The 15,727-nt window shown below is 43.3% G+C and overlaps 1 protein-coding gene across 1 annotated transcript in view; it reads right to left on the bottom strand.

Annotated features, from left to right (window-relative positions):
• LOC143300290 (uncharacterized) overlaps positions 1-15,727 on the bottom strand; it is a 152,589-nt gene that overhangs the window by 282 nt on the left and 136,580 nt on the right. Inside the window, exons 30-31 of the mRNA XM_076613885.1 lie at positions 13,884-14,064; positions 594-676 (exon numbers count right to left, since the gene is read on the bottom strand). Of these exons, the coding sequence (XP_076470000.1) occupies positions 594-676; positions 13,884-14,064 (264 nt within the window). The remainder of the gene's footprint in view (positions 1-593; positions 677-13,883; positions 14,065-15,727) is intronic.

The following is a 15,727-nucleotide window of genomic DNA, read 5'->3' as shown; positions in this document are numbered from 1 at the left end:
AGGCGCCACCGAGATTTAAACCCGGACCCTCAGACTGAAAGTCCACCGCTTTAACCATTCGGTTATTGCACCCGATCAAGATCACAGTCTAACTTAGCAATACATTTATTCATAGTATTTCAAAGATACTTTAGGTCTGTGATTTATTTTAGTTGTTCTTGAGTTAAATGATTAACGATCCCAGTAAATGTCATTTTGTTGCTCTTCTGGTTTTTTTGTGCTCTGTGTGTGTGTGTGTGTGTGTGTGTGCGTGTGTGTGTGCGTGCGTGTCATAATGCAATTTCTGGGAAAAAAACTGTTTTTGCTGAACATGGCCTTGCATTGCAAATGGGTCATGCTGGCCTGCTTCACTCAACAAGCAATACAGCACATACATATAATTCCATTTTAACTCAAGATAATAAAGATATACATAATTTCATATTAGCTCAAAATAGTTAGGAACATACATATATATCTGTATGTAATTCAATATTAATGAGATCCAATGGGATGGAGAAGAAGAAAAACCACTACAATCAGCACAGAAACCAAGACAAAGTGACATGACTAAGACAACAACACAAACAATAAGACAGAAGGACAAGGCTGACCATGGAACACCCAGGGGCCAGGACAAAGCTGTTGGGTTCCACAGCGACACGGCCTGGGGCCACTGGCTGTCGACATGGCATGTCTGTACACACAGCCAGCAGGCACATCACATCAAGTCATGGTCATTACACATCAGTCACATCACATCAATTCATGGTTATTACACACCAGTCACATCATATCAAGTCATGGTCATTATGCATCAGTCACATCACATGAATTAATGGTCATTACACATCAGTCACATCACATCAATTCATGGTCATTATACACCAGTCACATCACATCAATTCATGGTCATTACACACAAGTCACATCACATCAGTTCATGGTCATTACACACAAGTCACATCACATCAATTCATGGTCATTACACATCAGTCACATCACATCAATTCATGGTCATTACACATCACATCAATTCATGGTCATTACCAGTCAGATCACATCAATTCATGGTCATTACACACCAGTCACATCACATCAGTTCATGGTCATTACACACAAGTCACATCAGTTCATGGTCATTACACACAAATCACATCACATCAAGTCATGGTCATTACACATCAGTCACATCAAGTCACAGTCATTACATGCCAGTCACATCACATGAATTAATGGTCATTACACACCAGTCACATCACATCAATTCATGGTCATTACACATCACATCAGTTCATGGTCATTACACACAAGTCACATCACATCAATTCATGGTCATTACACATCAGTCACATCACATCAATTCATGGTCATTACACACCAGTCACATCACAACAATCCACTGTCATTACACACCAGTCACATCACATCAGTGCATGGTTACACACCAGTCACATCAAGTCATGGTCATTACACACCAGTCACATCACATCAATTAATGGTCATTACACACCAGTTACTTCATAAAACCAGTGGAAGAGAACCCAAACAATGTCAAAAGGTCAGTTCAAACAACATTAGAAACATCAGTTTATCCATGTCTCACTCAGGCCTCATAAAATTAACACCAAGTTTAAAACATTTAACACAGCATGAACCAACAGAGATATACACAAAGAGACAACTGACCACTGAAAGCAGCGGTCCTACCAACAGGAAACTGGACCCATAACAACAGCACTGATCACACACACACACACACACCATAGAAAGCAGCGGCCCTACCAACAGTAAACTGAACCCATAACAACAGCACTGATCACACACACACCATAGAAAGCAGCGGCCCTACCAACAGTAAACTGAACCCATAACAACAGCACTGATCACACACACACACACACACCATAGAAAGCAGCGGCCCTACCAACAGTAAACTGAACCCATAACAACAGCACTGATCACACACACACACACACACCATAGAAAGCAGCGGCCCTACCAACAGTAAACTGAACCCATAACAACAGCACTGATCAGTATCAGTAGCTGAAGGAGGCGTCACTGCGTTTGTACAAATCCATATAAGCTACACACATCTGCCAAGCAGATACCTGACCAGCAGCAATAACCCAACGCGCTTAGGCCTTGAGAAAAAAAAGCAGAAAAAAAGTAGAAGTAAATCAATATTTAAATATGAAAAAAAAGCAGAAAAAAGATTAATTAACAAATAAAGATGTAAATGAATATTTAAATATGAAGAAAAGATAACATTACTACTAATAATAAAAAAAGAAAAAGAAAAACAAAAGACAAAAAAAGAGATAATAAATAAACAAATAAATGTAAAACATACAGACACACACATGCATAACAGATATGGAGCAAACATGTAGTTTCACATATATTAAAGCACAAACAAATATAAATGTACACGAGCCCTGACAAACACACACACACCAACTCCCAAATTATCCTGCCCCCCCCCCACCCCCCCTCCTCCACTCATTCCCAGGCTATGTATCCCAGCTTCCACAGCACACACACCCATACCCCCCTCCCCATGTGAGAGAGAGAGAGAGACAGAGACAGAGACAGAGACAGAGAAAGAGAGAGAGGCTGGGGAATTGCCCAGGAGAGTTTCCACTGAAAATTGGCCAGGGTCCAGGGTGGCAAAGCCCCATAGCCGAAAAAGAAATTAGTGATTTTTAAGAGGTTTTGGGGGGCCTATCTTGTATGTGTGTGTGTGTGTGTGTGTGTGTGTGTGCGCGCGCGCGCGTGCGCGCGTGCACGTGTGTTGTTTTCAAGGAAAATGTTCTCAGCACACAAGTTTGCACTGCACCAATATAACTGACCAACTGGTCTCTTCAGCTGTAGTCTCTGTTCCACTGACATGCATGTGTCTTGGTTGAGGAAAGAAAGGGGGAAGTGGAATGACTGGAGGGAGGAGGGGGTGGGTCTGTGACTGGTTATATCACTTTCAAGCAGTCAAGGATTCTCAGCTGGAGCTAGTGGTCAGTGTCTTGGCTCAATGCCAAAGTTGCCACAGTCATTGACAGTGGTTTCATAACCCCCCCCCCCCCCACCCCACCCCTGCCCCCTCCCACACACACACACCTTCCCTCAGCACTGGTGGGAGACTCAAGAGAGAGGGGAGGGGTACCTCAGCAAATCATGAAAGTGAAATCTGCAGGAGGGGAGTGTGTGTGTGTGTGTGTGTGTGTGTGTGTGTGTGAGAGAGAGAGACTTTTTTCCCTCTGAAATCAACTGCTCTTCCACTGAAAATACTGGATCCGTATCCGCTGAGAGTTCCCCAGCATGGGACTGTGTGTGTGTGTGTGTGTGTGTGTGTGTGTGTGTGTGTGTGTGTGTTCAGGGGAGAAAGAGAGACAGCAAGTGAGCTGAGTGCGCACACGCATGTGTATGTGTGGTTTCAATTCAACTGTGTGTAAACAAGAGAGAGAGGGAGGCAGACAGAAAGAGAGGGGAGATGGTAGGAAGAAAGAATGCAAGTTGTATTTGTGCATGTGTATGCACTGCTTTCAAATTCAATAGATCTCTCTCTCCGTGTGTGTGTGTGTTTTCAATACAACTCTGTGTGTATATGCAAGAAAGAGAGAGAGAGGGAGAGACAGAGAGGGAGAGAGTGACAAAGAGACAGAGAGAGAGGGGGGAAGGTGGGAGGAAAAAGTGCAAGTTTGCATGTGTGCATTGCTTTAAATACAACACGGCGGCACAAGGCAGCCCATTTAGTTTTGGCGCGAAGCAGCGGAGGGGAGAGGGATGGAACAGCGAGCGAGCACGAAATGTTGGAAAGGTGATATGGGGCAGCGCTCTGCCGCACCACTAGTTTTCAGTTTCAGTTTCAGTAGCTCAAGGAGGCGTCACTGTGTTCGGACAAAACCATATACGCTACACCACATCTGCCAAGCAGATGCCTGACCAGCAGCGTAACCCAACGCGCTTAGTCAGGCCTTGAGGAAAAAAACAAAACAAAAAAACCCAACAAAAAACGGGGGAATAAATAATAGATAAGCTTACATAAATAAATAAATAAATAATAATTATAATATAGAAAAAGGTAGTAGTAATAATAATAGTAATGCTAATAAAATGATAAACAAAAAAAAAAAGAATAAATAAGACAACAATGGTGATAAATAAGCGAATAAATGTAAAACATGAAGACACACATTCACACATACACCCACACATGTATAACAGAAATGCACCAAACATGCAGTTTCACAGATATGAAAGCTCAGTCAAATACATATAAACGTACATGAGCTCCAACACACACACACACACACATTACCTTGCACCTCCTCTACCCCCCTCCTCCACACACTCATTTCTAGTCTACGTATCGCAGCTTCCACGGCACACACACACACATACACACACTCACAGAGATGAACACTTACTTGTACAAGCACACACACATACACATACACGCACCACTAACTTCGCACTATTCTCAGCGGAGTGCATGTTACATGGGCAGTGTGTACAGCTGTGAACAGCTTCGCTGCTGCTGACAAACTGTCAGAAACAGGGTTATGTGATTTTAAAAAATAATACTTTGTGTTAGAATGCAACAAGAAGGGCGCTATGGGTGTGAATGGATGTGTGATTCTCTGACAAATTTAATGATACCAAACATGAGTAGGTTTAATTTCCTACAGCAGGCATGAGATTGGGATATTGTGATTGACTGTCTGAAAGGTGGGGGGCCCCCAATGGGGATCCATGGGGCAACGCCCCTGGTGGGGGTCTGGGGGTGAAGCCCCCTGAAGCTGAAGGTTTTTCTCAATTTCAAACCATAAAATCTGCACTTGCGGGCCACCAATGCTGCTGAGGTATTCCAACCCACAGAAGACAAAAAAATCAGTCCAATTCTTCCTAAACTGAAGTGTTTTTGCTTCCAAACCTGTAAAGTCAGCCTTGGGAGCATGATTTTCAAAATCGTGTCTCATGTGTGTGTGTGTGTGTGTGTGTGTGTGTGTGTGTTTTCAAGGAAAATATTCTTAGCACACAAGTTTGCACTGTACCAATATAACTGACCATCTGTTCTCTTCAGCTGTAGTCTCTGTTCCACTGACAGGCATGTGTGTTGGTTGAGGAAAGAAAGGGGGAAGTAGAATGACTGGAGGGAGGAGGGGGTGGGTCTGTGACTGGTTATATCACTTTCAGCAGTCAAGGATTCTCAGCTGGAGCTAGTGGTCAGTGTCTTGGCTCAATGCCAAAGTTGCCACAGTCATTGACAGTCCTTTCATACCCTCCCTCCTCCCCACCCCCTTCCCTCAGCACTGGTAGGAGACTCAAGAGAGAGGGGAGGGGTACCTCAGAAAATCATGTTGGGGAGTGAATTTTTTCCCTCTGAAATCAACTGCTCTTCTTCGGCTGAAAATAGCAGATCAGCTGAGAGTTCCCCAACATGGACTCTGTGTGTGTGTGTGTGTGTGTGTGTGTGTGTGTGTGTGTGTGTGTGTTCAGTGGAGAAAGAGAGAGAGAGAGGGAGAGAGAGAGAGAGAGACAGCAAGCGAGTGTGAGTGTGCACACATGTGTGTATGTGTGGTTTCAATTCAACTGTGTGTAAACAAGAGACAGACAGAGAGGGCGGCAGACAGAAAGAGAGGGGAGATGGTAGGAGGAAAGAATGCAAGTTGTATCTGTGCATGTGTATGCACTGCTTTCAAATTCAATGGATCCCTCTCTCCGTGTGTGTGTGTGTGTGTGTGTGTGTGTGTGTTTGTTTTCAATACAACTCTGTGTGTATATGCAAGAAAGAGAGAGAGAGACAGAAAGAGGGAGGGACAAAGAGAAAGAGAGAGAGGGGGGAAGGTGAGAGGAAAAAGTGCGAGTTTGTATGTGTGCATATATGTGCATTGCTTTAAATACAATTCTCTGTGTGTGTGTGTGTGTGTGTGTGTGTGTGTGTGTGTGTGTTTTCAATCTCCGTGTGTGTGCTTGAAAGAGAGAGAGTGTGTGTGAGTGTGCACGTGTATGTGCGTATTATTAAGCTCTGTGTGATTGTGTGAGTGTTCCGCCATAATATTATGTGTGCACATGTGCAAGTGTGGGAGAGAGAGATAAAATAAAAAAAAGAGTATGTGTATATGTGAATGCATTCATATATTTTGTTTTTTATTTTTCAAAGTGTGTGTGTGTGTGCGCGCACACGCGCGCATTCAATTCTGCTCTGTGTCTGTGCGTGCATGTGCAACTCTGGTAATCTGGCTGGCTATAGGTCTCAAATCTAAATACACTGACTCTTGCCATGAACTGTTTGTACTACAGAAGTGTCAAAGGCACTGATGTCAATAAGTTGCTACAAAGTTTCTGTTTCAATAGCAACACTGAATGTTACTTATGCATACAGTGGCAAAGGTTGGCAGCTTCTGCTGACTGAACAGATGGTCAAGCAGATGTACCCCGGCCCTTGTGGCTTGACAGGGATGGAGATCGCGCGCACTGATGTATCTGTGCGTGCGCGCAAGTTTGTGTGTGCGTGCGTGTGTGTGTGTGTGTGTGTGTGTGTGTGCGCGCGCGTGTGCTCACATGTCTGTGCCATGTGTGTGTGTGTGTGTGTGATCAACGGCATGTGTGTGTATGTCCGCGTGTGCGTGCTTTTCACAGTGCGTCAGGAAACTTTTGGACTTCGATTTTGGTGCTCTGACAAGTCACTGGATCGCCTCTCAAGGGGTCAACAAACGACGCTTTCGAAAGAGCATTCCGTTTTCATTTTTGGCAGATCATCGGTAAACAATATAGAACGGCCCATTGGCTTTTTCTTTCTTTCTTTTTTCTTCTAGAAAACGGACGCTCCGTTTTTAATGCAAATGTGAAAACAGATTTCTGTGCCTGGACTGAAGAGTTGCACCCATACAATCTGACACCAATCGCGCACTTGGCCTTGCCCGCGGTGTCAATTTTGTGAATGATGTCGCCTACCGTGAAGTTTTTTTTTTTATATTCTTCACTTGTTTTCACGATCTCATCTTGCCAGACCCAGTTCCACTTATTATTCACTCCTTTATTGATCTCTGCTGCAAAAATCCTCTAATCCTTTGTGAGTTTTCTCATTTTGTCAATGACTGAAGACGATCAACGAAATCAGGTATCTTTGCAAGTCGTGAAACCCGCGAGCGAGTTTTGTAATTCCGACCGAATACGGATAAGCTGAATGATGACAGAGGAGCAACGGAACACTTATTCTCAATTGGTTATCCAAACATGGGGTATTTTAGCAAACGCTGTGGGTCTGTCTTGTCGATTGGTCGGACAATGTTTGTGCAACCTTCGTGGGTCGGAAAAAACCCTCACCCCCACCCTCCACCCCTCCGATTTTCTCAACTGATTTACACGAATCTCAAAAATGGCCTCTGGAGCCAATTTTCGGTCGGAAATCCAACTATAGTTGGAAAAATCTCATGCCTGTACAGGCAGTGTACAAGCAGTACAAAACTTAGCGAGCACACGAACATTCTGTTCAAACTGAGGAACACACACGAAACAAGACAGACGCACACAGAGAGGGAGAGAGAGAGATTTGCGCCTACTAGATGTTTTGCATGTCAGTATGTGTGCCTTTGCTTGCGACATGCATATGGTCATTCTGAAAGATACACCTTGACGATACCATGCTTTTAGTAAATAATCACAATGTAACGTACTGACATGCATTTGTAAGTTCTAAATAATAAAATACATTCCTACCTGAACTTATAAATCCGTATGAATCCTTGTTTGTAGTTGGTAATCCACTCAGTTGAAGTGTGACACTAAACTTTTTTTCTTTTCTTGTTTTTTTCTTACAATGTGTGTGTGCGGGAGGGAGGGATTCAGGGTGGAGAAAAGAACAGGGCTGAAAATTTCTTTATTCTTTATTTTTTGATTTGTGCCGTGATTCTCCTGCTTGGGGTACGACTTGCTGAAGCATGGGGGAGACAATAGTCATGTGCTCTTGCATGATGACACGTAGTTTGTCATCTTGTGACTGCATCCCTAATACTTTCTTTTTGAGTGAACTGACGACTGCGTGTGTTGCCACCCCCCCTTGTTCCCTGTGTAGTGCCAGGCCAAAACCGTGAGAATGAATGAATGGAATGCAGTGATTTTCTAGGATGTGTTGCTTGGGAATGATGCGTGTTTGTGGGAATTGTTGGCGGAAGAAAGACATGTACTGTTTGATGTCACTATCCAGTGTGTCAACGTCACTGTCTGTCAAGGGTCTTTGATGTGAGATGTTTGTGTGAATGCGGTTTATGTCCGCGTCTTGAGTCAGTTCACCTGTTTTGTTGACTACACTGTCACTGATGTGTTCTACTGTTTCTGGCTTGAGATATTTGTGACAGTGGTTTCCAATGAATGATGCTCCGTGGTATGCCTGTCTGTGTATTTTATGCTGTTGAAGTACAGCATCTAAGTGTTGTGTGACAGGGCCAGCCAGGTGTGGAACGTCAAGTTGTGTCTTGAGATATTCAATGTCTGCGTCTTTTTCTTCTACCATATCAGCTAGCTCACGCTGCTGTTTTTGGAAATCACTGAGTGGTGTACTGTCTCCTTCAGGCTCGTTAAATACAATCCTAGTTTCTAGCAATCTCTTTTCTTCTTCAGCACTTTGGATCTGTGTCAGCTTGTCTACAAACTCAGAAAAGGCTGAGTCGGTGTCTATCTGTTTTCCCTGGCTGGCTATTGACTCTCCTATCTTTTTGTCAAGAGAATGACACTCCCCCTCCAGCAGGTCATGGTGTTTTTTGACCACTCCCAGAAGAATGTGCAGGTATGGGGGAGCTACTTGGCTAAGTTCTATGTCAACAATAGGCTCCCTGACTACATTGTTGTGCAGGCTGGCAATTTTCTGCTTGGAGTGTTTGTATTTGCTGTATTTGCTGTATTTCCTGAGCACCTGACAGTCCATACAGTTTGAGGAGAAAGTCATAGTCCCCAAACAAGGTCACTTTGACTCTCTTGTTTCGCCATGTCATTGACTGCAGAGCAGCTAGCTGTTCTTTGTAGGGTTCTAAGATTCTTCTCAAATTGTCTGGACTGTCCTTGCAGTCTACAATGGCCAGGAGACACGTGTTGTGTTTTGAGTTGGGGTTGGTGAGATTTGCAATTTGAAGCATGAGTCTGAATGTCCCCCCTCCATGGTCCCCTCCAATATTTACCCACGTCTCATCCTGCGGTATTCTATCATCATGCCATGTCAACTTGTTTTCTCTGTCGTACTGGTCTAATAAGTTTTCTACCATCTTTGGAATGTCTTTGATTTATCCTACTATTGTTTCCTCCTCTGTCTTCCCTCTTTATCAACAAAGATGAGTTTTGCCTTTTCTATTTCTACTTCCCCAAACAATGCTTCTTTCTGCACCTTCCTCTTCTTCCACACCAAGACTGGCATAAAACCTCTTTTGTATCCTGTGTTGTGTCCAGCTTAACCCCATGGCAGCTCTCAGTGCAGACCCTTGTTTTTTGGTCACTTTCACTGGGCCACATCCAGCAGCTTGCAGTATCTGTTGTCTGTGGCTCTGAGCTGATCTTTTGATTTCTGACCCCTGATGTTTTACTATGGCTTCTTTACTGTTCCCTGAGATGTGCTTTCTAATTTTTTGCATAATTTGAGACCGTTTTTTCTTCAGAGGAGATGATGCCATGGCAGATGATTTGCGGGGTTGTGTGGCTTTTTTCAACACTATTGGCTGACCTCCAGTTTTGCATCTGACTGTTGATTTGTCTCCTGACTTAACCCGGAGAGCGCGATGAGCCACGATCGTGGCTTTCCTGGTAAAGTGCGATGGGCCACGATCGTGGCTCTGTTTACGTAAGGTCCGACATCGTACAGCTATGCTCGCCAGCCTTCGTAAAACTGCCTCGTTCTGGTGTTACTGCCTCCCTGCTTGTGTTTGCACAAACTTTGACCGAGTTTATAAGTCCAGATCTTCGTATTTTTTGTAAACAATGAGTGACACTGAAGTTGACAAAGCTCAGGAAATGAGTGACCTTGTCACTAGTGATGATTCATTTGCTGACAGGGATTCTGGTGAAAACGGCTTTGTTATTTTGACACTTGGGCATGCTGGCTTGCTTGTTGTTCATTCAGTTTTGTGTCTCCAGCCACAAAAACTGGGGGGTGGGTGATGGGGGTGGGGAGGGGTGGTAAAGTGGGTTAGGCATGGGTCTATTGTGATTTCTTGACCAAATCAAGCTAGAAAACTGGAAATTATTTTGATTTAAAGCATTCTTGCTGCTTTTGAAAGCAACATGAGCTAAAAGAAAACATTTATTTCTGTTTTTGCCTGTGATTGCATAAAGTATTGTAGATGTGCGCGTGCGTGGCGTCGGTGGGTGTGTCTCAAACAAATAATACAGTGCTTATAATTTCATTGTTTCAGTTATATTCATTTCATGATTCTGCAGCCAGAACATTTTCTGCACAGTTTAATGCCAATTTTGAGATTTTGACTCTATAAAAGATGTGAAAATACCTATAAACATTGTGGTTGGCGTTTTTGGAAAACAAGTTTGCAAAATTTGTTGTTTATATCCTGTGGAATATCTCCAACTACTTACAAGGTACAGCCTTTTTCTTACTTTTATCTGATTCTTCATTCACTCTACTTTCCAAAAATGTATAGGTTTACCTATTTATTCTTACTGATAAGCATACAAATGCCCCAAATCAGAGCACAGGTAGCGGAGGCAAACTATCCCTTTGTTTTAAGCATGATTTCTGTAAGTATGTTTTATTATATCCAGCACTTTGAGGGTTAAACATTTTCCTACGTGTTAGTTGTGTGTATAACTTTTCTTCTTCTTCAGCGAGAGATTTATTGAGATCCTCATCCTCTGAGTCAACATACACCGTTTTGAGTTTCAATTGTGCGATGGGTGATATAGCTGCGTCAGTGACAGGTGTTTTGGGTGTGATTGGAGATGCGTTTGTGCACAGTGTTCTTGTTTTTTTGACTGGTGTTGATGTGGACTGACAAAATGACGTTGACACACTGTCGTCGGTATCTAAGCAGAGGTCAGACGGATCAAAACTGTCATCCGTGCATTTTTTTACGGGTGCTGATCGTCTTTTTTTCGGATGACCAGGCTGACTTTTTGAGTGATGAAAAGAGCATGTTGTGCACTGATCCAAAGATAGATCTGGATCGAAAGTTGTCCAGATTTCTGACATTCTGTCAATGTCAAGTGCAACATTTTCATTTGCAGTTTTGAACTGAGAATTTCCAAGAGTATGTTTCATTTTTATCAGTTTTTTTGTAGCACTTGATACAAATGCATGTGGGATGTTTGCCCTCTTCATCATTCGAAACATCTAGACCGAAAAAATGAAACAGTTCAGAAGAATACTTGGCACAAAGTCTTGCATTCAACCCCTATCTTTATCTCTTCTGAGAACCCGCTCACCACACACACGACACATATAATCCAAACATCTCAAGTGTTCACTGAAGGTGTGTTGTCCAGTCAGCAAAGCTGCAGCTACCGCACCAAACTCCATTTTTGTCGGCACTCACACACACACTTAGGTCAAATAACTGGATGTAACACAAAAACGTGGACAGTATCTGGTAAATCACACGACACACTTAAAGTTCACATTCACTGGAATCATGTACACAAAAATGACAGCAAACAAAAATGACTGTGCACGAATATGATGAAATGAAAATCACTTAAATAATACACCTTTCTCTGCTGGAAACATAGAAACAAAGAGCCCCGCGAGCGCTCCCCTTCCCCCCACCCCCCCTCCCATCCCAGTGGAATCTAGGTCAGCAGCAGTGCTCCTGACAGCTCACTGAACTCTGGAAATAAATAGCTCTGCTGGAAGTTAAGTGGCACAGCCTAACAATTCTGTGTGTGTGTGTGTGTGTGTGTGTGTGTTGTTTTCAACCTCCATGTGTGTGTGCGTGTGTGCGCGAGAGAGTGTGTGTGAGTGTGCATATTATTAAGCTCTGTGTGATTGTGTGAGCGCTCATAATATTATGTGTGCACATGTGCAAGTGTGAAGGAGAGAGAGATAAAATAAAAAACAGAGTATGTGTATATGTGAATGCATTCATGTGATTTTTTTTCAATGAGTGTGTGTGCGTGTGTGCGTGCATGCGCATTCAATTCAGCTCTGTGTGTGTGCGTGAGTGTGTAACTTTAGTAATCTGGCCGGCTATAGGTCTCAAATCTAAATAAACTGACTCTTGCCATAAACTGTCTGTACAGAAGCCTGGGCTGTGTCAGAAAAAGGCTGAGGTCAATAAGTTGCTACAAAGTTTCTGTTTCAATCACAACAATGTTACTTGTGCATACAGTGGCAAATGTTGGCAGCTTTTGCTGAATGAACAGAGGGTCAAATAGATGTACCCACGGCCCTGTGGCTTGACAGGGATGGTGTTTAGTTTACGTGTATCTGTGCGTGCGCGCAAGTTTGTGTGTGTGTGTGTGTGTGTGCATGTGTGCGCGTGCACGCTCACATGTCAGTGCGTGTGTGTGTGTGTGTGATCGACTGCATGTGTGTGCATGTGCGCGCGTGCGTGCTTTTCATAGTGATATGAATGCGTGCCATGTAGGGATCGCCTTTCGTTATCAGCATTTTGACAACTTCAATCGACCGTTAGGAAACTTTCTGACTTTGATTTTGGTGCTCTGACAAGTCACTGGATCGCATCTCAAGGGGTTAACAACCAACGCTTTCGAAAGAGCATTCCATTTTCATTTTTTAAAAATCATCGGTAAACAATATAGAACAGACCATTGGCTTTTTCTTTGGTTCTAGAAAACGGACACTCCGTTTTTAATGCAAATGTGAAAACAGATTTCCATACCTAGACTGAAGAGCTCCACCCACACAATCTGACACCAATCACACTTGGCCTTGCCCGCGGTGTCAATTTTGTGAATGGTGTGGCCTGTCTGTAAAGTTATTTTTTTGTTCTTCACTTCTGTTTTCACTATCTCATCTTGCCAGACCCAGTTCCACTTACTATTCACTCCTTTATCGATCTCTGCTGCAAAAATTCTTGCAAAAATTCTCTAATCCTTTGTGAGTTTTCTCATTTTGTCAATGATTGAAGACGATCGACAAAATCAGGTATCTTTGCAAGTGGTAAAGCCCGCGAGCGAGTTTTGTAATACCGACCAAATACGGATAAGCTGAATGATGACAGAGGAGCAATGGAACACTTATTCTCAATTGGTTTGCTTATCCAAACATGGGGTATTTTAGCAAATGCTGTGGGTCTGTCTTGTCCATCGGTCGGACAACGTTTGTGGGTTGGAAAAAAACCTCACCCCCCCCCTCCAATTTTCTCAACGGATTTACGCGAATCTCAAAAATGGCCTCTGGAAATCCGACTGTAGTCGGAAAAATCTCATGCCTGACCATAGAAAGCAATGGCCCTACCAGAAGTGAACTGAACCCATAACAACAGCACTAAATACACACACATATCCCCCACCCCCTCCCCCAACCACAGAAAGCAGGGACTCTACCAACAGTAAACTGAACCCATAACTACAGCACTTAACACTCACACACATGTACCATGGAAAGCAGTGGCCCAAACGAAGTAAAGTGAACCTATAACAGTACTGAACACACACACATAACCCCCCCCCCCCAACCCCTGCTATAGAAAGGTGTGGCCCTACCAAAAATAAACTGAACCCACAACAACAGCACTGAACACACACATACCCCTGCCCCCCCCCCCCCCCCCCCCCCAACCATAGAAAGCAGTAGTAGCTCTACCAACAGTAAACTAAACCCATAACAACAGCACTGATCACACACCCACACAAACACACCCATACCACAGAAAGGAGTGGCCCTACCAACAGTAAACTAAACCCATAACAACAGCACTAATCACATATACACACAGACGTACCACAGAAAGCAGCGGCCCTGACGAAGGCGGCACGCACACCAGTGTTGGTCAGCACAAGCTCCTTCATGATGTTGTGAGACAGGGACAGAGCCCCCAGCTCCAGCCACCGCTGACCGCTGTTGGTCAGACATGCACCGCTAACCGCCATCACGCTGCCCCCTCCATAGCCTGCCAGCCGGATCTGTCACACACACACACACACATATATATGTGACCCTCCATCACGGAATGAGTCGCTTTGCACCTGACCAACTTTGACGCTAGCGGCGATTTTAGCAGGGTGGGGGTCAGGTTGTCGATTTTCGTATTTTGACTTCATAGTAAACTTTAGGCTTTCTTTTATCTCATATTGAAGGTAATCTAGGCATAATTGTGTCTTCTTTTGCCTTAAAAGTGTGCTTAAAATGCCTAACCCATCATTCTGATCGCCTATAACATTGCGAAATCGATCAACTTTGACAAGCTTGCCCTCCCTTATCTCTTCGAATCGACCGGTCGAATCATACATTGTTTTAATGGTCAGGTCCGTCTCTTCCAATATATGTCCTTCTCATTGGTTGAATTTTAAACTACGAGCAAATCGTCGCTTTCAAAATAAGGATACACTACGTAAACAATGTGTCACTATGAAGGAAAACCCCCTCTGTCATTGGCCAAGAGAGACCATGTGACGAAACCAGCCATTCAGCACACTAGCTCAAATAAACGGAAGCACGCTTTTCAAGAGAGACTTGGCGATTTCCTGACAAGATACACTTGCGTTGCACACATTTTGCCATTCAGTGAAGAAGACGACATTTGTGAGTTTCTAACCCAGTACTTCATTGATGGAACTTATCATTCCAAATAGGCTGATGGTCATGAAATCGATCTCAGTGAACACGAAGGCAACGCTGATTTCGAAAACAGATGACGCAGGATTGTTGTTCAGCTTTCATCAACAATAATATTAATTTTGATGTAGAGGACGAATCAACATTTGCACTGATACAGAAAGGTTGGAAGCCTTCGCCTGTAGCTGCCGAAATCAACATGTGCCAGGTGCCATCAATGGTGTGACTGACATGGAAACGAGTGAAACTGACTTGCTGCACTGAAGTGAGAGAAATGTGTTTCTAAAAGTTCACACATGGAAAATGCAAGCAAAGTGACTGGGGAACTGGATATAGCTGAAGTGTCTGAAGGTAAGCAATCAGATTTTACCCACATTGACAAATACTGAAATGTAATGATGGTATAATCAACTGATAATAATTTATTTAACAATGATTGACTCAAGACTGATTTATTGTCTTACATTGGTACAGAAATTCAGTTTGACATGTGGAATAAAAATGATTAAAAGAATAAAGTGAATCTGAGGAAATTAACAGAATGTAAATTAATAGAAGATCACACACACACACACACACACACTGTGTGACACAATGTGTATACATGTCACTCACACACACACAAACACACACAATAACAACGTGTGTCACACACACAATGAGTCACACACTCACACAATATATCACACACACACACATGGCCCCTTCACAGTTTAACCATTACATGTAACTGAGCAAGGGGAGGTACAAGGGTATGACATTATGAACAGTTTTCAGTTTCACAGAATTTGCTTCAATGGGTATTTTATGTGAATGTGTGTCAGATTGGGGGGGGATAGGGTGTGTGTGTGTGTGTGTGCGCACGTGCGTGCGTGCATGGTGCGTGTGTGTGTTTCTGTGTCTGTGTTGTTTTGAGGTAAATAAATATAGAGTTGTGTCAACAGTAAATACTAACAGTATTACTAATAGTTCAATTTCTTTTTCAGCCCTGAAAGATATGATGGTACTTTA

Source organism: Babylonia areolata, chromosome 26 (assembly GCF_041734735.1).
Source record: "Babylonia areolata isolate BAREFJ2019XMU chromosome 26, ASM4173473v1, whole genome shotgun sequence".
Classification (NCBI taxonomy): domain Eukaryota; kingdom Metazoa; phylum Mollusca; class Gastropoda; order Neogastropoda; family Buccinidae; genus Babylonia; species Babylonia areolata.
The sequence above is the reverse complement of the archived record's forward strand: the minus strand, read 5'-3'. Positions and strand labels throughout refer to the sequence as shown.